The sequence below is a fragment of the Carcharhinus amblyrhynchos genome, chromosome 19 (assembly GCF_965287045.1).
Source record: "Carcharhinus amblyrhynchos chromosome 19, sCarAmb.v2.hapA, whole genome shotgun sequence".
Taxonomy (NCBI): Eukaryota; Metazoa; Chordata; class Chondrichthyes; order Carcharhiniformes; family Carcharhinidae; genus Carcharhinus; species Carcharhinus amblyrhynchos.
In genome coordinates this window covers 15994034-16017683 of record NC_137342.1, presented here as the reverse complement: position 1 = coordinate 16017683, position 23650 = coordinate 15994034, and the positions used below count along the sequence as shown (strand labels likewise).

The 23650-nt window shown below is 40.0% G+C and overlaps 1 protein-coding gene and 1 long non-coding RNA gene across 2 annotated transcripts in view; both read right to left on the bottom strand.

Moving 5' to 3' along the window:
- LOC145355594 (uncharacterized) overlaps positions 1–15898 on the bottom strand; it is a 34882-nt gene extending 18984 nt beyond the window's left edge. The window contains exons 1-12 of the mRNA XM_080207844.1: positions 15589–15898; positions 15451–15498; positions 12650–12706; positions 12506–12562; positions 11091–11147; positions 10945–11001; positions 9054–9110; positions 7372–7428; positions 7226–7282; positions 5665–5688; positions 4714–4770; positions 4567–4623 (exon numbers count right to left, since the gene is read on the bottom strand). Coding sequence (XP_080063970.1) covers positions 4567–4623; positions 4714–4770; positions 5665–5688; positions 7226–7282; positions 7372–7428; positions 9054–9110; positions 10945–11001; positions 11091–11147; positions 12506–12562; positions 12650–12706; positions 15451–15498; positions 15589–15634 — 631 coding nt within the window. The 5' untranslated portion in view covers positions 15635–15898. The remainder of the gene's footprint in view (positions 1–4566; positions 4624–4713; positions 4771–5664; positions 5689–7225; positions 7283–7371; positions 7429–9053; positions 9111–10944; positions 11002–11090; positions 11148–12505; positions 12563–12649; positions 12707–15450; positions 15499–15588) is intronic.
- Positions 15899–22646: 6748 nt separating this feature from the next.
- On the bottom strand, positions 22647–23421 carry LOC145355540 (uncharacterized). The gene is made up of 3 exons (XR_013889005.1): positions 23364–23421; positions 23218–23274; positions 22647–22704 (listed from the first exon to the last, which is right to left on the bottom strand). It is a non-coding gene; the product is annotated as an uncharacterized LOC145355540 (long non-coding RNA).
- Between the last annotated feature and the right edge of the window lie 229 nt (positions 23422–23650).

The window sequence follows — 23650 nt, the reverse complement described above, 5'->3', positions numbered from 1 at the left end:
CTGATGAAGGGACAGGGCTCCGAAAGCTAGTGGCTTGTGCTATCAAATAAACCTGGTGTTGTGAGACTTCTTGCAAACAACTCAGGGCATGGCTGTCATAGATACTTGCTGGCTGCCATGCACACACCTACACAATGATCAGTCTGTGGTCACAGATTATCTGCATGTTTAGTGAGTGGAAGCCCTTCTGGTTTATGAATGTTTGTCCCTCACACCACGGGCACCACAGGGTGATGTGTATCCAATCCTCTGCACTTTGCACATGGACATGTCAGCAATGGTGGCTAAGCTCGCAGCCAAGGTCTCTTGCTGAGTCTGGCCAAAATCAATGTTGATTTACTGGCCTGGCGGGGCATACAAAGAAGACGAGTTTCAAGTACAAGAGCAGGGAGGTGTTGTTGCAATTATATAGGCCTTGGTGAGGCCACACCTAGAGTATTGTGTGCAGCTTTGGTCTCCTTTTCTGAGGAAGGATGTTCTTGCTCTCGAGGAGGTGCTGCAACGGTTTACCAGCTGCACCTGGGGATGGCGGGACTGATGTATGAGGAGAGATTGACTCGGTTAGGATTGTTTTCACTGGAATTGGCGAATGTAGATTGGGGACGCAGATTGGGAGGTAGGTCTGCTGAAGAACAGTGGAGGATCTTTAAGGAGATCTTTCTTGGTGCGCAGCAAAAATTTATTCCAATTGTAAAAAAGGATCGTAGGAGAAGAGATAATCAGCCATGGATAACGAAGGAGATAAAGGAGAGTATTAAATTAAAAGTTGATGCGTTTAGAGTGGCTAAGAGTAGTGGGCGAGAAGTGGATTGGGAGAGGTTTAAATATCAACAAAGAATGACGAAGAAGTTGATAAAGAAAGGAAGGATAAACTATGAATCTAGGCTAGCGCTAAATATAAAAAAGGATAGTAAGAGTTTTTATAAAAAGGAGAAGGCTGGCTAGGGTGAATGTTGGACCCTTAGAGGATGAGAGGGGGAATTCAGTGGTGGGGGATGAGGAAATGGCTGAGGCCTTGAATAACGTTTTTGCTTCGGTCTTCACGGAGGAGGACGCGAATAGTTTGCCGGGTGTTAACGATGGAAAGATGGTAGGAGTGGAGGGCCTGAATGAGATCATTGTTACTAGAGAGGCAGTGCTCGACAGACTAGAGGGACTGATGGTGGACAAGTCCCCAGGACCGGATGGAACGCATCCAAGTGTTCTGAAGGAAATGGCAGAGGTGATAGTGGATGCCTTGGTGATTATTTTCCAAACCTTGCTGGATTCCGGGGAAGTGCCGGAAGATTGGAAAACGGCTAATGTTACGCCGCTGTTTAAAAAGGGTAGCAGGCAAAAGGTAGGGAATTATAGGCCGGTTAGTTTAATGTCTGTTGTAGGAAAAATGCTTGAATCCGTAATCAAGGAGAAAATAGCGAGACATCTTGAGAAGAATTGTTTGATAGAGCAAACGCAGCATGGTTTCGTTAAGGGGAAGTCGTATCTGACGAATTTATTGGAATTCTATGAGGATGTGTCCCGTGCGGTGGATAAAGGGGAACCGGTGGATGTGGTGTTTCTCAATTTTCAGAAGGCGTTTGATAAGGTGCCACACAAAAGGTTGTTACAGAAGGTTAGGGGTCATGGAGTAGGGGGTAGGGTGTTAGCATGGATAGGGGATTGGCTGTCAAATAGGAGGCAGAGAGTGGGTGTCAATGGGTGCTATTCGGATTGGCGATTGGTGACTAGTGGAGTGCCCCAGGGGTCGGTGCTGGGGCCTCAGCTATTTACCATTTATATAGATGATCTGGAGGAGGGAACCGAGTGTATGGTGTCGAAATTTGCTGATGACACCAAGATAAGTGGAACAGCAAATTGTGCGGAGGGTGTGGAAAGTCTGCAGAGGGATCTAGATAGGCTGAGCGAGTGGGCGAGGACCTGGCAGATGGAATACAATGTTGGCAAGTGAGAGGTTATCCACTTTGGTAGGAATAATGGCAGGAAGGACTACTACTTACAGGGCAAAAAGCTGCAGCATGCTATGGTGCAGAGGGTCCTTGTGCATGAGTCGCAAAAACCCAGCCTACAGGTGCAGCAGGTGGTCAGGAAGGCAAATGGGATGCTGACCTTCATAGCGAGGGGGATTGAATATAAAAGTAGGGAGGTCTTGCTGCAACTGTACAGGGCACTGGTGAGGCCGCAGCTGGAGTACTGTGTGCAGTTTTGGTCGCTGCACTTGCGCAAGGATATTTTGGCCTTGGAGGGAGTGCAGAGGTGGTTCACTTGGCTGATATCGGAGTTGAGGGGGTTGAGCTATGAGGAGAGGCTGAATAGACTGGGCTTGCACTCGTTAAAGTTTAGAAGGATGAGGGGAGATCTCATTGAGACATATGAGATGATGAAAGGGATGGATAGGGTAGAGATGGAGAGGTTCTTCCCGCTCAGAAAGGACAGCAGGACTAGAAGGCACAGCCTCAAGATAAGGGGGGGCAGTTTAGAACAGAGTTGAGGAGGAACTTCTTCACTCAAAGGGTGCTGAATCTCTGGAATTCTCTGCCCGTTGAAGTGGTGGAGGCTACCTCGCTAAATATATTTAAGATACAGGTCGTTAGGTTTTTGGTAGGCAAGGGGATTGAGGGTTATGGGGAGAAGGCGGGAAAGTGGAACTGAGCCACTTCAGATCAGCCATGGTCTTGTTGAATGGCAGGGCAGGCTCGACGGGCTAGATGGCCTACTCCTGCTCCTATTTCTTATGTTCTTAATTCAGATAAATGAGGGGGGGATCCCATAGACACTTATAAAATTCTAATAGGACTAGATAGAGTAGATTCAGAGAGGATATTCCCGTTGCAGAGGGGAGTCCAGAACCAGGGGTCACAGTCTGAGGGTTCAGGGTAGACCATTTAGGACAGAGGTGAGGAGACATTTCTTCACCCAAAGAATGGACGTAGTTGATGCCAAAACATTGAATGTATTCAAGAGGCAGCTAGATATAGCACTTGGGGCAAATGGGATCAAAGGTTATAGAGAAAAAGCAGGATTAGGCTATTGAGTTGCATGATTAGTCATGATCATAATAAATGGCGGAGCAGGCTCGAAGGGCCAAATGGCCTCCTCCTGCTCCTAACGTTTTTTATTTCTAGTTCTATGTTTCTATGTTACAACACATTCATAACCTGGTGCACACATCTGTGCACAGACATGCCAGATGTCCCCACTGGGTGCCTGGAAATATCCAGTGGCATAGAAATTTAGGACCCCCATCACCTTCACTTTCACTGGGAGCGAGTGCCCTCCCCTCCCCTGAGGTGCCAGGTCTGCAAGGGCCTGACACAGGTGTTGCACTGTCTCCTGTGCTGTACAGCCTCTGTCTCCATATCCTCCTTCCCCTACCCTCACCCCTGTGGGAGGCTGTGCTGCCACTTCTTGGACCTCACTGGCAGCCCCCTGTCCTCCTTCTGTAGGTTCTACCATTGGCTGGTCTTGCAGTGGTCAGATGACTCCCTTCACCTCCTGAGCTCCTCCTCAACAGCTGCCACCATGATGGCCAGCTCCAGACCTATGAGTCCAAAATCAATCTGCGCGGTGGGAGTTACAGAGAGAGAGAGAGAGAGAAAGAGAGAGATAGATAGATAGATATATGTCTTTGGTTTTTACTATCCCGGCACCCTCCACTCCCTCACTTGGACGAGCGTACCACTTGTGGACGCTGGCGACACAACACAATCTGGACTGCCATACATCACCTGATTAGGTTGCCTGCCATTGGTTTCGTGGCCACGGCATGTAGGGAGAGCATACAGGTAGGTTGTGAGGGTGTGGCCATTGCTCACCTTGAGCCACTGCCGTGGGTGCCATTATAGCATTCTCTTCCAGGTATGTGTTGCGGGTAAGGCACAAGGAGCAGGGCAGCCCCCTGATTCTCACAATATGGGTTCACATTCAGTGCAGAGTACATGCAATTTGAGTGTCTGTGTTAACGAGAGTGCCCCTGATTGGAGCACCTGTTGCCTGACTTGATGAGCCTGGAAGCAGCACATGGTGCCCTTCCCCCGCCTGGCTAAAACTCCAACACCTCAGTAAAATCCCTCACCTCACCCATAATCAGAACAACGGAATGTTTCTGGGCCTAGAAACTGCAACCCCATTAGTATTCAGTCAAGTCCCTCACCACCCTGCACAGAGAGAACAATGGAACATCTCTGACTACACTCATTTCTGCATTCTACAAATTAGATATGTTTGATCCTAACCCTTCACTTTCAGAATTAAGTATTATCATACTGCTCAAAGCACTGGTTGCCTTACCTGTCATCATTCATGCAAATAAATGGATATAAATTCTAAAATGAATGGCAGCAATCTCCTAGGTCTTCAAAATGCAAATGCATGATTCAAATAAACAGACTTAAATTCCAAGATCTGCTTCTAATGTTCCAATATCTGCATCTTCCTTTAATTTTAAGATTTGCCACCAGCATCCGAGTTGTTGCTGGTCCAAGTTAACAGAAAAAATTCTGCAGAGTATTAAATCACAAATTGCTCGACATGAATATCAGGTTATAATGTGTAAGAAGCTCTACACACCAGTAATTGCTGTCTCGGGAACAGCTGGTACACCTGATGGAGTCATTGCTGTTGGCCCTATGCAATAAAGCAAATTTGAAACAATATTAATCTACCAATCAAATCAATTAATTTCAGGTGACGAGAATGCTAAAAACAAATACTCACCACTGACAGTAGTCTCTGAAGTTGTAGGTCTTCCAGTTCCTGTGATTGGTGTCAGCCCTAAAAAAAAACAGAATTTATACAGAGTATTTATTCATTACTGCTGCAATTCCCAAGATTTTTTATTCCTCTTAGCATCATTATGTCAGTCAAAGCCTCAAGTGGCAAATGGTTCCACACTGGTAAGGAAAAAGGAAAATATCCATATGCAAACTATAAAGTTAATCATTGCCTTCCACAAATGCAGTGCTTGCCATTCAGAGCAGTTCCTCAACCAAGTTGCCTGCAAAAATCCAGCTACTTTTCAGGCAATTACAAAAAATTCAACACGGGGCCAGCAAATGTGGCATTAACCTTTCTCAAAGTGATTTGAATATTATCTGCCAGTGAAAGTTAAATTTTAAAGCTGACTAAATTATTTGTTTTCCAAAGGATATAGTGTGAATTTCAAAAATCCCACCAAACAAGTAGCATTTCTGAACAGGAATTCATTACGAGAAAGTTACTGCTTTGAATTTATTCTGTTGGGAGAAATAATGATGTCTGTCTGTCTGCATATAAATTTCACCAGCAAGGTCTTTCAGTCTGCAGAATCAAAATAAAAGACTCTGTCATTCTACAAGTCTACAAATGAGGTGCTTCCCAGGAGGCCTTTCGGTCACAGACAAACCATGCATTATTGTGCATCTCAAATCTCCTGATGCCTTATCTATCATCATTCATGTGAATAAATGGATTTAGCAATCTAAAATCAATAGCATTAAATCCTAGCTCTTCAAAATGCAATTGCAAATTTGTCAAATTTTAAATTTCAACCAAGTCTTCCAAAATATAATGTAACTGCAGACAAATCGAAGAGTTAAAAATCACATATAGCACAAAATTAACAGCATCTATTAACGTGATGGAAGCTCTGCTCACCAGTAATTCTGCTCTCAGAAACAGGAAGCTTACCTGTCACAGTCATTGCCATTGGCCCTAGGGGGCAGAGATAATATGAAACAAGATTAGTTCACAAAGAACACAAAATAATTTGATGTAGCAAAGATAATAAAACCGAAACTCACCACTGATGGTGGTCTCTGAAGTTGTTGGTCCTCCAGTTCCTGCAGGTATTGTTGGCCCTAAGCAGCAGAGAAATTGATGCAGAGTATTTATTCACTGCAACTGCAATTCACTTCCAAGGAAATTTTAATGTCAGCATCAATATCTTAGACAAATTCTCAATAGAACTGCCCTACTGTCAACAAACTGAATAATAAATTTCTCAACAAGTCTGAGATTTTGTTTGTTTGTGAAAGCTCATTTTTAAAGTTTCTTAAAATTGATTTATCTGCGAAACAATAAATTGTGTTCTCAAATTCCTCTCTGCAACGGTCGCATTTCAGTATAATGATGTATTAATTTCTTGATAACCTGCATTTCGCATTCATCTCTTTAAGGGAATATTTTGTTTGTTTTTTTTATGAAGAAATTTCATATTTAAGGGTCACAATTCACCGGAATCAAAACAAAGGAGTACATTGATTCCTGCACTCTACAAATTAGGTACTTTCAAGACAGACCCTTCAGTCTCAGAATTAACAGGCATTCTTGTACTCCTCAAAGCACCAGTTGCCTCACCCATCATCATTCATGCAAATAAATGGATATAGCTTCTAAAATGAATGGCAGCGATTTCTCAGGTCTCAAATGCAAACACATGATTCAAATAAACAGACTCCAAATGTCAATATAAGCTTCAAAAAACAAAATAACTGTGGAATTTCTAAACCAGGGTTTTCCACAGCTCATTACAGGTTGGATAGTTTTGCTTATTAATATCTTTTAAAATTCAAATATATTCCCATTCATACTTCCAAGCTGGCAAAAGGGACATGTCGGGCAGCCGGCATTATAATCAATAATCTTATCCAATAATATTGTCCTCTTTTAAAAAGTTAGAATTGATCATGTCAGAGATCTACTAAATCAAGTGACCTTTAATATTCCAACTCCAGTTCTCTGAAAAGCTCTTTCAGTCTCAACATAAACATGCATCGAATAGCAGTTGTTGTAAATCAACAACATGCTGGTGCTCACAGCCTCTGAACGGAAATGTAGAAGTGTACAAAAAGCTTAAATTAAGTATTGACTGAAACCTATCTGTCGTCCCTTTACCATCAGAAAACATTATCAGTTCAATGAAGAATGAAGCACAAAAAGATGCTTCCCAAAAGTAATATGGAACAACTCAACTGACACACATTCAAACCCTTCCATCTGAATGGACTGAAAAAACAGTGAACTGCAATGATGCACCAACAACATGTCCCTTGCCCGGGACACCTTGGCAGTGCAATCATCATATGACACTTTGAATACATTCAATCGTTGTTAATCACAGTTTCAGAAACTGAATGACTATCCTGCTATCTGCTGTGGATCCGGTTCAACTGCAGACACATGGAAGAGTTAAAAGTCACAAATAGCACAACACTAACAGCAGCTTATAGCATGAAGTAGCTCTGCTCACCAGTAATTCTGCTCTCAGAAACAGGAAGTGTACCTGTAACAGTCATTGCCATTGGCCCTAGGGAGCAGAGATAATATGAAGTAATATTAGTCCACGAAGCACACAAATTAATTTGATGTGGCGAGTACGATAAAACCAAAACTCACCACTGACGGCAGTTTCTGAAGTTGTTGGTCCTCCAGTTCCTGCAGTTGTTGTTGACCCTAAACAGCACAGGAATTTGGACAGAGTATTTATTCGCTGTTACTGCAATTCATTTCCAAGGAAATGTTTGTTTATAAGCATCATAATCTTGGTCAAATTCTGAACAAGGAGTTGCTTGTACCTTAGTAAGAACAAAATGCATCCCTAACCCATCTAGAATATCAGCAATAACTCCCTCATTCAAATTCTGAGGTTTCTCTTCAGAAAAGTTCCTCAGTCATGTTGTCTGAAGGGATAACAATATAATTGAAATGCCATCAGCAAACACCGTGTTAAATTTCACCAAGTTTGAGATGTTGTGTGCTGTTGAAAGCTAAGTTTTAAAGATTCCTAAAAAGGATTAATCTTCAAAACTATAAAATGTATATTCAAATTCTCATTCAAAAAGTTGCATTTCAGAACAATAATGTATCAATTATTCGATAATCTGCACTTTAATTCGTTTTGAAGGAATGATGTTTTCTTTATTCCCGTAAAGGTCTTCCATATTTCAGAACCATAATATTTCAAAATCAAAACAAAAGACTACATTCATTTCTGCATTCTACAAATTAGATGCGTTTGATCCTCACCCTTCACTTTCAGAAGTAAGAAGCATTATCGTACTTCTCAAAGCGTCGGTTGCCTTACCTACCATCATCCATGCAAACAAATGGATATAAATTCTAAAATGAGTGACAGCAATTTCCTAGGTCTTCAAAATGCAAAATCTGCTTCCAAGACAGCTATACAAACATTCAAATGCCCAATTCTCCATTGCTCAATAGACTTAAGCTGCCATTCCTATCAGCATCTTCCTTTAAGACTTTGCCAACAATATGTCAAAGCAGGAAATGGTGGTGCATGAGACAGCGTCCATTATAATCAACAAATTTATTCAACAGCACCATCTTCACCTGAAAGTTCAATTGATAACACCACACTTCTATCGCAGCTAATGTTTGCTTTTCAAATACTTCAATAAAAAGCTCTATCAATCTCAAAGTGAAGATTCATCAGTGCACGATGAGACATTTCAAACACCAACAAGATTGTGCTCAAAGTTTTCAATCTAGGCAACTAAAATTGTAAACAAGAGGCAACAAGCATTCAATAATTGCCATCAGTTGAACAATCTCCTATTAGAAAGCATTATCAGCACAAAAGGAGAAAGAACCGTTTTCAACCAAGAAAGCTAAACCAAAGTCATACAACACAAGTGGGACTCTTTTGTACACTTCCATGTCAGTGGACTGAAAATACAATCAACCACAGTCATGTGAAAAATAAAACAATTGTCTGGGACACCGTGGCACAACAAATTACATGATAAAATGTGAATAAATACATCCAAAAAAATCCAGGTTTCAGAAACAGTGGGAATTACTATCATCCAAGTTGGTGCTGGTCCATGGCAACAGAAAAAATGCTCCAGAGTATTAAATCACAAATTGCTCAACATGAATATCAGGTTATAACGTGTAAGGAGATCTACACACCAGTAATTGCTGTCTTGGGAACAGTTGGTACACCTGATGGTGTCATTGCTGTTGGCCCAATGTAGTGAAGCAAATTTGAAACAATGTTAATCTACCCATCACATAAATTAATTTCAGGTGACAGGGATGCTAAAAACAATACTCACCACTGACGGTAGTCGCTGAAGTTGTAGGTCTTCCAGTTCCTCTGAATGGTGTCGGCCCTAAAGAGAAGCAGAATTTGTACAGAATATTTATTCATTACTGCTGCAATTATTTCCCAAGATTTTTTGTTCATCTTAGTATCACTATGTCAGTCAAAGTCTCTGGTGGCAAAAGGTTTCACATTGGTAAGGAAAAAGAAAAATATTCATACGCAAAGTACAAAGTTAATCATTCCCTTTCACAAATCAGTGCTTGCCATTCAGAGCAGTTCCTCGATCAAGTTGCCTTCAAAACCCAGCTACTTTTCAGGCAATTACAAAATATTCAACATGGGGCCGATTTTATCATTTTGATTCAAAGTGCTGAATCTGGGAGTGTTTCAGATCTGACTTTTAGACCCATTCTCTGGCGCACAAATATGCACCCTGCCTGAAAAAAAAGCAGCGATTCTGAATTGTGCTGCAGAGGCACATGGGTAGGGCTTAACACACCTGAAACACTGCTGCTCCAATCGGAGCTTTCAACTGCACATGCATAGTAAAGAAAATAGAAAAGTGCTCCCCTGCCACATCACTCTTGGGCCACAATAATGTCTCCCCCAGCCCCCACAGAAATTGCCCCACCCCCTTATCCCGCTAGCCCCCTCCCACAACTCAGACTGATCGTGGCTGTCTGTCCTCCTCCTCCCTCCCACTGATCATACGCAGAATGGCAGCAGACCTCCCCTTCACATCCCCCCCCCACCGATACCATGCAGAATTGCAGAGAACCCCCTTCTCCCCCACCAATCACACGCAGAGTGGCAGTGGACCCCCCCTTCACCAACCACCCTACCAACAGCACGCAGAATGGCAGCGAACCCCTTTCTCCCCAACCGATCACACGCAGAGTGGCAGTGGGCACTCCCTGCCCTCACCCACCACCAGAGAGCGATCTGACCTACCTCCACTCACCACCCCTGCCACCAGGGAGCAATCTGACCCACCTCCCTCCTTCACCCCCCACTAGAGAGCCATCTGACCCACCTTCATCCCCCTCCCTCCCACCACCACCACTACTGATCTGAGTTAGAGATCTGCCAGAAGCTCTGAACTAACCTCCTCAGAAGCTGCAGTGCCAGAATTGGACCTTTGTGGACCATGTCTGTTTTGTGTCAGATCTGGATGGGTGAATGCGGTGGTAAAGAGGGAAACGCCAGTAAGTTTGACATGCAGTCCATTAAGTCAATTTAAATACATGCAAATGCATTTAAATTGACATCACACCCGTTTTGGGCATAGTGCCAACGGCGGCCATTTTAGGCCATTGCTAAAGGGGGGGGATGGGTGCAGAGGCAGTCATGGATCGTGTTATCAAGTCCAACTTTACTAAGAAAATGGGCCCAACTTGATGGTAAAATTGGGCCCATGCTGTCAGCAAATGTGGCATTAACCTTTTTCAAATGATTTTGACGTTATTTGCCAGTAAAAGTTAAATTTTAAAGGTGACTAAATATTTCCGAAGAGCACAGTGTGCCATTCAAAAATTCCACTGAATTTCCAATCAGGAATTCATTATGATATTGAAAGTTACAGTTTTGAACTTATTCTGCTGGAGGGAACAATTATGTCTGTCTGTCTGCATATAAATTTCATCAGCAACGTCTATCATACTGCTGAATCAATATAAAGGACTCTTTATTTTGAGGTGAAGGAACAGCTCTCCAAAAGCTCGTGATAGAAAATAAACCTTATGGACTTTAACCAGGTGTTGTGAGACATCTTACTACGCCCAGCCCAGTCCTACGCCTTTCTACTCCAAAACACAAGGCAACCACAGACAAATGGTAGAGTTAAAAATCATGAAGAGCACAAAATTAACAGCAGCTCTTAACGTGAAAGAAGCTCTGCTCACCAGTAATTTTGCTCTCTGAAACAGGAAGAGTACCTGTCACAGTCATTGCTGTCGGTCCTAGGGAGCAAAGGTAATATCAATCAATATTAGGCCATGAAGTATACACATTAGTTTGATGTGGCGAATACGATAAAACCAATACTTACCACTGATGGTGGTCTCTGAAGTTGTTGGTCCGCCAGTTCCTGCAGCTGTTGTTGGCCCTAAACAGCACAGAAATTGGTACAGAATATTTATTCACTACGACTGCAATTCATTCCCAAGGAAATGTTTAGTTTTAAGCATCATTATGTTAGCCAAATTCGCAATAGAATTAAACTGCTGTCAGCAAACTGAATGATAAATTTCTCAGCAAGTTTGAGATGTTGTTTGCTTGTGAAAGCTCATTTTAAAGTTTCGTCAACATGATTAATCTTTGAATCAATAAAATGTGTTCTCAAATTTCTCCCTGAAAAAGTCACATTTCATGTATTAATTTCTTGATAACCTGCACTTTGCATTCACCTCTTCTGAAGAAATATTTTGAGTGTTTTTCCATGAAGAAATTTCAGATTTCAGGACCATAATATTCCAGAATCAAAAGAAAAGACTATATTGATTTCTGCACTATACAAATTAGATACTTTCAAGGCTGACCTTTCACTCTCAGAATTAACAGACATTCTTATACTCATCAAAATGCCAGTTGTCTCACCCATCATAATTCATAAATAAATGGATATAGCTTCTAAAATGAATGGCAGCAATTTCCTAGGTCTCAGAATTCAAACGCAAGATACAAATAAATACTTCAAATGTCAATATAGGCTACAAAAAACAAATTTTCCATTGCTCATTACAGGTTGGACAGTTTTGCTTGTTACTAACTTTTTTAAGAAAAAGTATGCTACCATTCATATTTTCAAGCTGCCAACAGGGACACGTCGGGCAGCTGGCATTATAACCAATAATCTTATTCAATAACACCATCTTCTTTTAAATGTTTTAACTGATAATGTCAGACATCTACTAAATCAAGCAACAGTTAATATTCCAGCTCCTGTTCTCTGAAAAGTTCTTTCAGTCTCAACATAAACATGCATCAAGTAGCAGTTATACAAGTAAATCAACAACATGCCAGTGCTCACAGTTTCTAATCTGAGATGTAAGACGATACAAATGCTTAAATTACGTATTGAGAGTCAATCCTATCTGTTGAAACTTTTCCCATCAGAAAACATTACCAGTACAAAGTAGAAAGAAGCACAAGAAGACGCTTCCCAAAAGCAATATGGAACAATCAACTGCTACACATTTATACCTTTCCATCTGAATGCACTGAAAATACAGTGAACTGCAATGATACACCAACAACATGTCCCTTGCCTGGGACACCCTGGCAGCACAAACATCATATGACACTGAGAATACATTCAATCATTGCTAATCACAGTTTCAGAAACTGAATAACTGTCCTGCTATCCGGTGTGGATCTGGTTTAACTGCAGACACATGGAGGAGTTAAAAGTCACAAATAGCACAACACTAACAGCAGCTTATAGCATGAAGTAGCTCTGCTCACCAGTGATTCTGCTCTCAGAAACAGGAAGTGTACCTGTCACAGTCATTGCTGTTGGCCCTAGGAAGCAAAGATAACATCAAACCATACGAGTTAAAAGAATACAAACTAATTTGACGTGGTGAGTACAATAAAACCGTAACTCACCACTGATGGTGGTCTCTGAAGTTGTTGGTCCTCCAGTTCCTGCAGTTCTTGTTGGCCCTAAACAGCACAGAAATTTGGACAGAGTATTTACTCACTACTACTGCAATTCATTTCCAAGGAAATGTCTATTTATAAGCACCATAATCAAATTCTGATCAAGGACTTGCTTGCAGAATAGTAAGAACAAAAAGGATCCTTAATCAATCTAGAGTATCAGCAATAATTCCCTCACTCAAATTCTGAGATTTCTCTTCAGAACAGTTCCTCAGCCATGTTGTCAGACGGAAAAACAATATCATACACAACATTAAATTTCAACAAGTTTGAGAAGTGGTTTGCTGTTGAAAGCTAATTTTTAAAGGTTCCAAAAAAATGATTTGTCATTGAATCAGTAAAATGTGTTTTCAAATTCTCATTAAAAAGTCGCATTATCTGCACTTTGCTTTCATTCCCTTTGAAGCAATTACGTTGTCTGTTTTTCTGTTATGAATTTCATATTTAAGAGCCATAATATTCCAGAACCAAAAAAAGGCTATGGGCCCTATTTTATCATTTTGATTCTAAGTGCTGGGTGGACTTGAAACTGGGAGTATTTCAGATCCAACTTTTAGACCCGTGCTGAGGCACCCTCATACACACACTTCCTGCAAAAGTATCAGCGAGTTCAAATTGTGCTGCAGAAGCCTGTGGGCGGTGTTTAATGCGACTAAAATCCTGCAGCTCTGTTCGGTGCCTCCAAGTGCGCATGCTTAGAAAAAAAATGAAAGAATGCTGCTCCACTGCCACATCTCTCCCGGGCCAGATAATGCCTCCCCCATCCCCCACAGACACTGCCCCACCCTCACAACATTACTGATTCTCTTAACCCTCCCACCCGCCTTCGCTATCCAGACCAATTGTGGGCCTCTCCCTGTCAACCAACCCCCCGCCCCCCCCACTTCTCCCCTGCCCCATCACTGATCTTGGGCAGAATGGCAGCAGACCCCAATTTACCCCCTCTGATTGCAGACATAGTGGCAGTGGATACCCTTCCCCTCCATTGATCTCAAGCAAAGAACCGTTGGACGCTAGGCATTTACCTCCTCACTAACCCTCAATTGTGCAAAGAGGCCCTGGAAAGGTTTTAAAGTCCTTTCCCACACTTATACTTTGGTTTTTTTCAATGTGGTGGATGGTGTATTTATTTATTTATTTACTAGTGGCACAGGTAGGCTTACATTAATGCTGCATTCATTTTAAAATTCACATCCATTTATTTGCATGAATGATGATAGGTAAAGCGCTTTGAGGAGTACGATAATGCTTCTTTCTTCTGAAAATGAAGGATCAGTATTTATTCACTACTACTGCAATTCATTTCCAAGGAAATGTTTATTTATAAGCACCATAATCAAATTCTCATCAAGGAATTGCTTGCACAATAGTAAGAACAAAAAGGATCCTTAATCAATCTAGAGTGTCAGCAATAATTCCCTCACCTCAAATTCTGAGATTTCCCTTCAGAATGGTTCCTGAATAGGACTTAAATGGAGCATGTCTGTTTCACGCAAATTCTGGATGGGCAAACGCTGTGGTAAAGGGGGAACTACCGGTAAAGTTAGGTAGGCAGCCCATTAAGTCAATGTAAATGCATGCAAATGCATTTAAATGGCAATCGCGTCTCTTTTGGGCACGGTCTTGATCACGACCATGTTCAGGCCTTGGTAAAGGGAGAACTGTCATGGAGGTGGGATTGCACTACTCACCTCACACCCAACTTTACCAAATATTCATGCCCGAAAATGAATGCAATGCAATGGTAAAATCGAGCCCTATATTGATTTTGGCATTCTACAACTTAGATACGTTTGATCCTGATCCTTCATTTTCAGGAGAAAGAAGCATTATCATTCTCCTCAAAGCGCTTTACCTATCATCATTCATGCAAATAAATGGATATGAATTTTAAAATGAATGGCAGCAATTTCTTAGGTCTCCAAAATGCAAATGCACGATTCAAATAGACAGGCTTTCAATTTCAATATGTCCTTCCAAAATAGATATACAGACATTCAAATCCCGGATTCTCTGTTGTTCAATACGCTTAGGACTGCCTTTCCTATCAGCATTTTCCTTTAATTTTAAGATTTTGCCAACAATTCTGTCAAAACAGGAGACAGTGGCACTTGAAGTGGTTTACATTATAATCAACAAATTTATTCACTAGCACCATCTTCACCTGCATGTACAATTGATAATGCCAGACTTGTTCTATTTCAGCTAATGTTCACTTTCCAATTACTTCCTCAATTAAAAGCTCTATCAATCTCAACATAAAGTTTCATCAACGCACAGTAAAATATTTCAAATACCAACAAGGTTGTGCTCAATGTTTCCTATATAGGCAATTATATTGAAAACAAGAGACAACAAGCATTCACTAATTGCTATCAGTTGAGCAAGTTCCTATCAGAGAGCATTATCAACACAAAAGGACAAAGAATCACATTCAACAAGAAAGTACTTGCTAAAGCAAAGTTAAACAACACAAGTGAGACTCGTTTGGGTACTTTCGTGTCAATGGACTGAAAACATTGTCAACTTCAATCAGGCCAACAATAAGATTGCTGACTGGGACGCTACTGTAGAACAAATTACATGCAACAGTGCAAATAAATACACCCATCATTACTCTTCATTTCAGAAACAATGGCAGTTACTATCATCTGAGTTGGTGCTGGTCTAAGGTAACAGAAAAAAATGCTGCAGAGTATTAAATTGACATGAATATCAGGTTATGATGTGTAAGGAGATCTACTTACCAGTAATTGCTGTCTCAGGAACAGCTGGTACACCTGATGGAGTCATTGCTGTTGGTCCGATGTAGTGGAGCAAATTTGAAACAATATTAATCAACTAAGCAAATAAATTAATTTCAGGCAACTAGAATCAATACTCACCACTGACGGTAGTCTCTGTAGTTGTAGGTCTTCCAGTTCCTGCCATTTAGTGTTGGTCCGAAAGAGAAGAGGAATTTGTACAGAATATTTATTAGTTACACTGCAATTGTTTCCCAAGATGTGTTTTAGACATTATCATTCCGTCAGTCAAAGCCTCAAGTGGCAAATGATTCCACATTGCGAAGGAAAAAGGAAGATATCCATATGCAAACTACAAAATTAATCTTTCCCTTCCACAAATGCAGCACTTACCAGTTGGAACTGTTGCTTGACAAAGCTGCTTTCAAAAACCAGCTACTTTTCCGGCAATTACAAAAAATTCAATGTGGTGTCAGCAAATGTGGCATTAGATTTTCTCAAAATTATTTGCATGTCGTTTGTCAGTAAAAGTTAAATTTTAAAGGTGATTCAATCATTTATTTCCCATAAAGTGTGTCATTCAAAAATCCCACGGAACAAGTGCCATTTCCAATCAGGAATTCATTATGATATAGAAATTTATTGCTTTGAATTTATTCTGTTGGAAGGAATAATTATGTCTGTCTGCATATAAATTGCATATAATAGCAAGATCTATCATACTGCAGAATCAATATAAAAGACTCTGTCAGTCTGCAAGTTTACAAATGAAGTGCTTTTCAGTAGGTTTTTCAATCACAGACCATGCATTATTGTACATCTCAAATCTCCAGGTGCCTTACCAATCATCATTCATGCAAATCAATAGATTTAGCAATCTAAAATCAACAGCACCAAAATCTTAGCTCTTCAAATTGCAAATTTAAATTTCAATATACGCTTCCAAAACAGCAATGCAGAATGTTAAAAACATCTTCCAGTGCTCATTAAAGATGGACAGCCTGCTTTGTTACATTCTTTTCAAATTCACAAATGCTGCCATTAATGATGTCAAGCAGACTTCACGGACACAATCTACATTATAATCAATAATCATATTCAATAACACTGTCCTCTTCTGGACATTATAATTGAAAATACAAGACATCTACTCTATCAGGTAGCACTAATTCCTATCTGTTGTCCAGTTTCCCATCAGAAACTATAATCAGAAAAAAGCAGAAACAAGCACATTCAACCAAGATGCTCATCAAAAGCAATATGAAACAACTCAACTGATACACAATCAAACCCTTCTATCTGAATGGACTGAAAATACAGTGGACTGCAATGACACACCAACAACACGTCCCTTGCCTGGGACACCTTGGCAGTGCAAACATCGTATGACACTGAGAATACATTCACTCTTTGTTAATTTCAGTTTTGGAAACTATCTGACTGACTGCCCTGCTACCTCATGCAGGTCCAATGTATGGTAAAGTTAAAAATCACAAGTAGCACAAAACGAACAGCAGCTTATAAGATGAAAGAAGCTCTGCTCACTAGTAATTCTGCTCTCAGAAACAGGAAGTGTACCTGTCACAGTCATTCCCATTGGCCCTAGGGAGAAGAGATAATATGAAACAAGATGAGTCCATGAAAAATACAAATTAATTTCATGTGGTGAATACTATAAAACCAAAACTCACCACTGATGGTGATCTCTGAAGTGGTTGGTCCTCCAGTTTCTGCAGTTCTTGTTGACCCTAAACAGTACAGACGTTTGGACAGAGCATTTATTCACTACGACTGCAATTCATTTCCAAGGAAATGTTTACTTATAAGCATTGTTATCTTAGTCAAATTCTTAACCAGGAATTGCTGGCACCTCAGTAAGAATCAAACATGACCCATAAATTATCTTGCAAATCAGCAATAATTCTCTCACTCAAATTCTGGGGTTTCCCTTCAGGACAGTTCCTCAGGAATGTTGACTGAAGGAATAACAGTATCATTGACCTGCTCTCAGCAACACACCGTTAAATTTCACAAGTTTCAAATGTTGTTTGCTTGTGAAAGCTAATTATTCAAGATTCTGAAACATTATTATGACAATGTGAATTAATACACCCATCATTACTCCCAGTGTCAGAAACAATGGGAGTTACTGTCATCCGAGTTGTTGCTGGTCCAAGTTAACAGAAAAATGCTGCAGAGTATTAAATTACAAATAGCTCAAAATTAATATCAGGTTTTGATTTGCAAGGGGATCTACTCACCAGTAATTGATGTCTTGGGAACAGTTGGTACACCTGATGGAATCATTGCTGTTGGCCCTAAGTAGAGGAGCAAATTTGAAACAATATTAATCTACCCATCAAATATTAATTTCAGTTGATGTGAATGCCAAAAAGACTCACCACTGGCAGTAGTCTCTGAAGTTGTAGGTCTTCCAGTTCCTATGAATGGTGTCGGCCCTAAAGAAAAACAGAATTTGTACAGTGTATTTATTCAATACTGCTGCAATTGTTTCCCAAGATTTTTTGTTCTTCTTGACATCATTATGTCAGTCAAAGCCTTGAGGGACAAATGGTTCCACATTGCAAAGGAAAAAGGAAAATATCCACAGGCAAATTAGAAAATTAATCATTCCCATCCACAAATGCAGCGTTTGTCATTCAGAACAGTTCCTCGGCCAAGCTGTCTTCAAAAACCAGCTACTTTCAGGTAATTACAAAAAATTCAACATGGAGTCAGCAAATGTAGCATTAAATTTTCTCAAAATGATTTGGATGTTATTTGCCAGTAAAAGTTAAATTTTACAGCTGACTAAATCATTTGTTTTCCAAAGAATAAAGTTTGTCATTCAAAAACCCCACTGAACAAGTGGCATTTCCGATCAGGAATTCATTATGATACTGTAATTATGAAACTGTAATTTACTGCTTTGAATTTATTCTGCTGGAAGGAATAATTATGTCTGTCTGCATATAAATTTCACCAGCGAGGTCTATCATACTGCCAAATCAAAATAAAAGGCTCTGTCATTCTGCAACCATAGAAATGAGGTGCTTTTCAGCAGGCCTTTCGGTCACAGACAAACCAGGCATTATTGTACATCTCAAATCTCCTGTTGCCTTACCAATCATCATCCATGCAAATAAATGGATTTAGTCATCTAAGATCAACAGCACCAGAATCCAAGCTCTTCAAAATGTTAATGAAAATATGTCAAATTTTAAATTTCAATATAAGCTTCCAAAAAAGCAACGCATAAGGTCAAAACCAGAACTATCCAGTCCTCATTAAAGTTTGGACAGTATTTCTTATCACTATTTTTTTTTAATTCACAAGTGCTGCCATTCCTGGTCTCAAGAGGACTTCATGGACACAACCTACATGATGATCTATAATCATATTCAATAACACTGTCCTCTTCCAAACGTTATAACTGATAGAGTAGATGTCTTGCATTATCAGGTAGCGCTTAATATTCCAATTTCCGTTCAATGAAAAGCTCTGTCAGTGTCAACATGAATATGCATCAATTGTAGTCATGATGTGGAGATGCCAGCGTTGGACTGGGGGAAACACAGTAAGAAGTCTGACAACACCAGGTTTAAGTCCAACTGATTTATTTGATAGTAAATTCACAAGCGTTCGAGGGTCCCCTCTTCATCAGGTGAATGGAGAGTTCTGGTCTCAGACAGTACATATAACAGCACAGTAATCTGTAAACTGTCTGTGATGTTAAATGTACTGTCTGAGGCCAGAACTCTTCTTTCACCTGACGAAGAGGGGAACCTCAAAAGCTTGTGAGTTTACTATCAAATAAATCGGTGGGACTTAAACCTGGCATTGTCAGACTTCTTACTATGCATCAATTAGCAGGCAAGTGAAACACCAACACGCATGTGTTTACAGTTTCTGCACTGAGAAGCAAAATGTGTACAAATACTGAAATGAAGCGATCACTAATTCCTACCTGTTGACCATTTTCCCATCAGGACAAAGCCAAAACAAGCACATGCAAAGAAGATGATGTTTACCAAAAGCAATATGGAACAATTCAACTGATACACATTCAAACCCTTCCATCTGAATAGACGGAAAATTCAGTGAACTGCAATGACGGACCAACAACATGTCCCTTCCCTGGGAGACCTTGGCATCACAAACATTGTATGGCATTGAGGATACATTCATTCTTAATCACAATTTCAGAAACTATCTGAGTGACTGCCCTGCTTCCTGGTGCGGGTCCAACATAACTGTAGACCAATGGTAGAGTTAAAAATCACAAATAGCACAAAACTAACAGCAGCTTATAACATGAAAGAAGCTCTGCTCACCAGTAATTCTGCTCTCAGAAACAGGAAGCGTACCCGTCACAGTCATTGTTATTGGGCCTGGGGAGCAGAGGTAATATGAAATAACATTAGTCCAGGAAGCACACAAATTGATTTCATGTGGTGAGTGCAATAAACCAAAACTCACCACTGATGGTGGTCTCTGAAGTTGTTGGTCCTCCAGTTCCTGCAGTTATTGTTAGCCCAAAACAGCATGACAATTGATACGGATTATTTATGTATTATGCTGCGATTTATTTCCAAGGAAATGTTTAATTATAAGCATCAATATCTTAGTCAAATTCTTAACCAGGCATTGCTTGCACCTCAGTAAGACTCAAATATGATCCATAAACGATCTTGCAGATCAGCAATAATTCCCTCACTCCAATTCTGAGGTTTCCCTTCAGAACTGTTCCTCAGCCAGGCAACAATGTAATTGACCCGCTGTCAGCAACACAACATTAAATTTCACAAGTTTCTAATGTTGTTTCCTTGTGAAAGCTAATTCTTTCAGGCTCTGAAATATTATTGTGACAACAAGAAATTACACCCATCTTCGTTTCAGAAACAATGGGAGTTACTATCATCGAGTTGGTGCTGGTCCAAGGTATCAGAAAAAATGCTGCAGAGTATTAAATCACAAATTCCCCAACATGAATATCAGGTTATAATGTGTAAGGAGATCTACTCACCAGCAACTGCTGTCTTGGAAACAGTTGGTACACCTGATGGAGTCATTGCTATTGGCCCGATGTAAGCGAGCAAATTTGAAACAATATTAATCTACCCATCAAATAAATTAATTTCAGATGACAAGGATGCCAAAAACAATACTCACCACTGACTGTAGTCGCTGAAGTTGTAGGTCTTCCAGTTCCTGTGAATGGTGTCGGCCCTAAAGAAAAGCAGAATTTGTACAGAATGTTTATTCACTACCATTGAAATTGTTTCCCAAGATATTTCATTCATCTTAGCATCATTATGTCAGTCAAAGCCTCAAGTGGCAAATGGTTCCACATTGCAAAGGAAAAAGGAAAGTATTGGTTTGCAAACTACAAAATTAATCATTCCCTTCCACAAATGCAGCGCTCACCATTCAGAACAGGTCCTTGACCAAGTTGCTTTGAAAAACCAGCTACTTTTCAGATAATTACAAAAAATTCAACATGGGGTCAGCAAATGTGGCATTAAATTTTCTCAAAATTATTTGGATATTATTTGCCACTGAAAGTGAAATTTTAACATGGACTAAATCATTTATTTTCCAGAGAATAATGTATGTCTTTCAAAAATCTCACAGGTGACATTCCTGATCAGGAATTCATTATGATATTGAAATTTACAGCTTTGAATTTATTTTGTTGGAAGGAAAAATTATGTCTGTATGCCTGCATATAAATTTCACCAGCAAGATCTATCACACTGCCAAACCAAAATAAAAGACTCTGTCATTGTGCAAATCGACAAATGAGGTGTTTTCCATTCGGCCTTTCGGTCACAAACAAACCATGCATTATTCTACATTTCAAATCTCTTGATCCCTTACCAATCATCATTCATGTGAATAAATGAATTTAGTGACCTAAAGTTAATAGCACCAATATCTTAGTCAAATTCTTAACCAGGAATTGCTGGCACCTCAGTAAGACTCAAACATGATCCATAAATTATCTCGCATATCAGCGATAATTCCCTCAGCCCAATTCTGAGGTTTCCCTTCAGAACAGTTCCTCAGCTAGGCAACAATATCAGCGACCCGCTGTCAACAACACAACATTAAGTTTCACAAGTATCTAATGTTGTTTCCTTGTGAAAGCTAATTATTACAGGCTCTGAAATATTATTGTGACAATGAGAAAGTGCACCATCTTTGTTTCAGAAACAATGCGAGTTACAATCATCCGAGTTGGTGCTCTTCAAAATGCAACTATAAATACATCAGATATTAAATTTCAATATAAGCTTCTAAAACAGCAATGCAGAATGTCAAAACCAGAATCTACCAGCGCTCATTAATGTTTAGAAAGTCTTCCTTAGTACTATCTTTTCAAATTCACAAATGCTGCAACTCACGGTCTCAAGTTGACTTCAAGGGCATGCCGCAAAACATTATCATTAATAAGCATATTCAATAACAACGTCCTCTTCTGAATGTTATAATTGATAATGCAACACATCTACTGTGTCACGTAGCATTTACTATTCCAATTTCCATTCAGTGAAAACCTCTTTCGTCTCAACATGAACATACATCATTTAGAAATGCGGAATGTGAACCACCAAAATGCATGTCTTTACAGCTTCTGCATTGACAAGCAAATGTGAAGTACAGAAATCACTAATTCCTATCTGTTAACCATTTTACCATCAGGACAAAGCAAAAACAAGCACAATCAAACAAAAAGATGCTTACTGAAAGCAATATAGGACAACCAAACTGGTGCACATTCAAACCCTTCCATCTGAATGGACAGAAAATACAGCGAACTGCAATGACGCACCAACAACATGTCCCTTGCCTTGGACACCTTGGCATTGCAAACATTGTATGGCACTGAGAATACATTCAATCATTGTTAGTTACATTTTCAGAAACTATCTGAGTGACTGCCCTGCTGCCTAGTGCAGGTCCAACGTAACTATAGACCCACAGAAGCATTAAAAATCACAAATAGCACAAAACTAACAGCAGCTTACAATTTGAAAGAAGCTCTGCTCACCAGTAATTCTGCTCTCAGAAATGGGAAGTGTACCTGTTACAGTCATTGCCATTGGCCCTAGAGAGCAGAGATAATATGAAACAACATTAGTTCATGAAGCACAAAAATTGATTTAATGTGGCATGTACGATAAAACCGAAACTCACCACTGATGGTGGTCTCTGAAGTGGTTGGTCTTCCAGTTCCTGCAGCTCTTGTTGGCCCTAAACAGCACAGACATTTGGACAGAGTATTTATTCACTACTACTGCAACTCATTTCCAAGGAAATGTTTAATTATAAGCATTATTATCTTAGTCAAATTCTTAACCAGGTATTGCTTGCGCCTCAGTACGGATCAAACATGACCCAGAAACTATCGTGCAGTTCAGCAATAATTCTCTCACTCAAATTCTGAGGTTTCCCTTCAGAACAATTCCTCAGGCATGTTACCTGAAGGAATAACAATATAATTGACCTGCTCTCAGCAACACAATGTTAAATTTCACAAGTTTCAAATATTGTTTGCTTGTGAAAGCTAATTATTCAAGGTTTTTAAATATTACTGTGACAATGTAAATGAATACATACATCATTACTCTTCATTTCAGAAACAACAGGATTTACTATCATTCTAGTTGATGCTGGTCCAACTTAAGAGAAAAATGCTGCAGAGCATTAAGTTACAAATAGCTTGAAATTAATATGAAGTTCTAACATGTAAGAAGATCTACTCACCAGTAACTGCTGTCTCAGGAACAATTGGTAGACCTGACGAAATCATGGCTGTTGACCCTAAGGAGTGGAGCAAATTTGAAGCAATATTAATGTACCCATCAAATAAATTAATTTCTGGTGACGAGGATGCCGAAAACAATACACACCACTGACGGTAGTCTCTGAAGTTGTAGGTCTTCCTGTTCCTCTGAATGGTGTCGGCCCTAAAGAGAAGCAGAATTTGTACAGAATATTTATTCATTACGGCTGCAATTGTTTCCCAAGATTTTTTATTCATCTGAGCATCATTATGTCATTCAAAGCTTCAAGTGGCAAATGGCTCCACATTGGGAAGGAAAAAGGAAAATATCCATTCACTAACTACAAAGTTAATCATTCCCTTCCACAAATGCGGCGCTTACCATTCAGAACAGTTCCTTGACCAAGTTGCCTT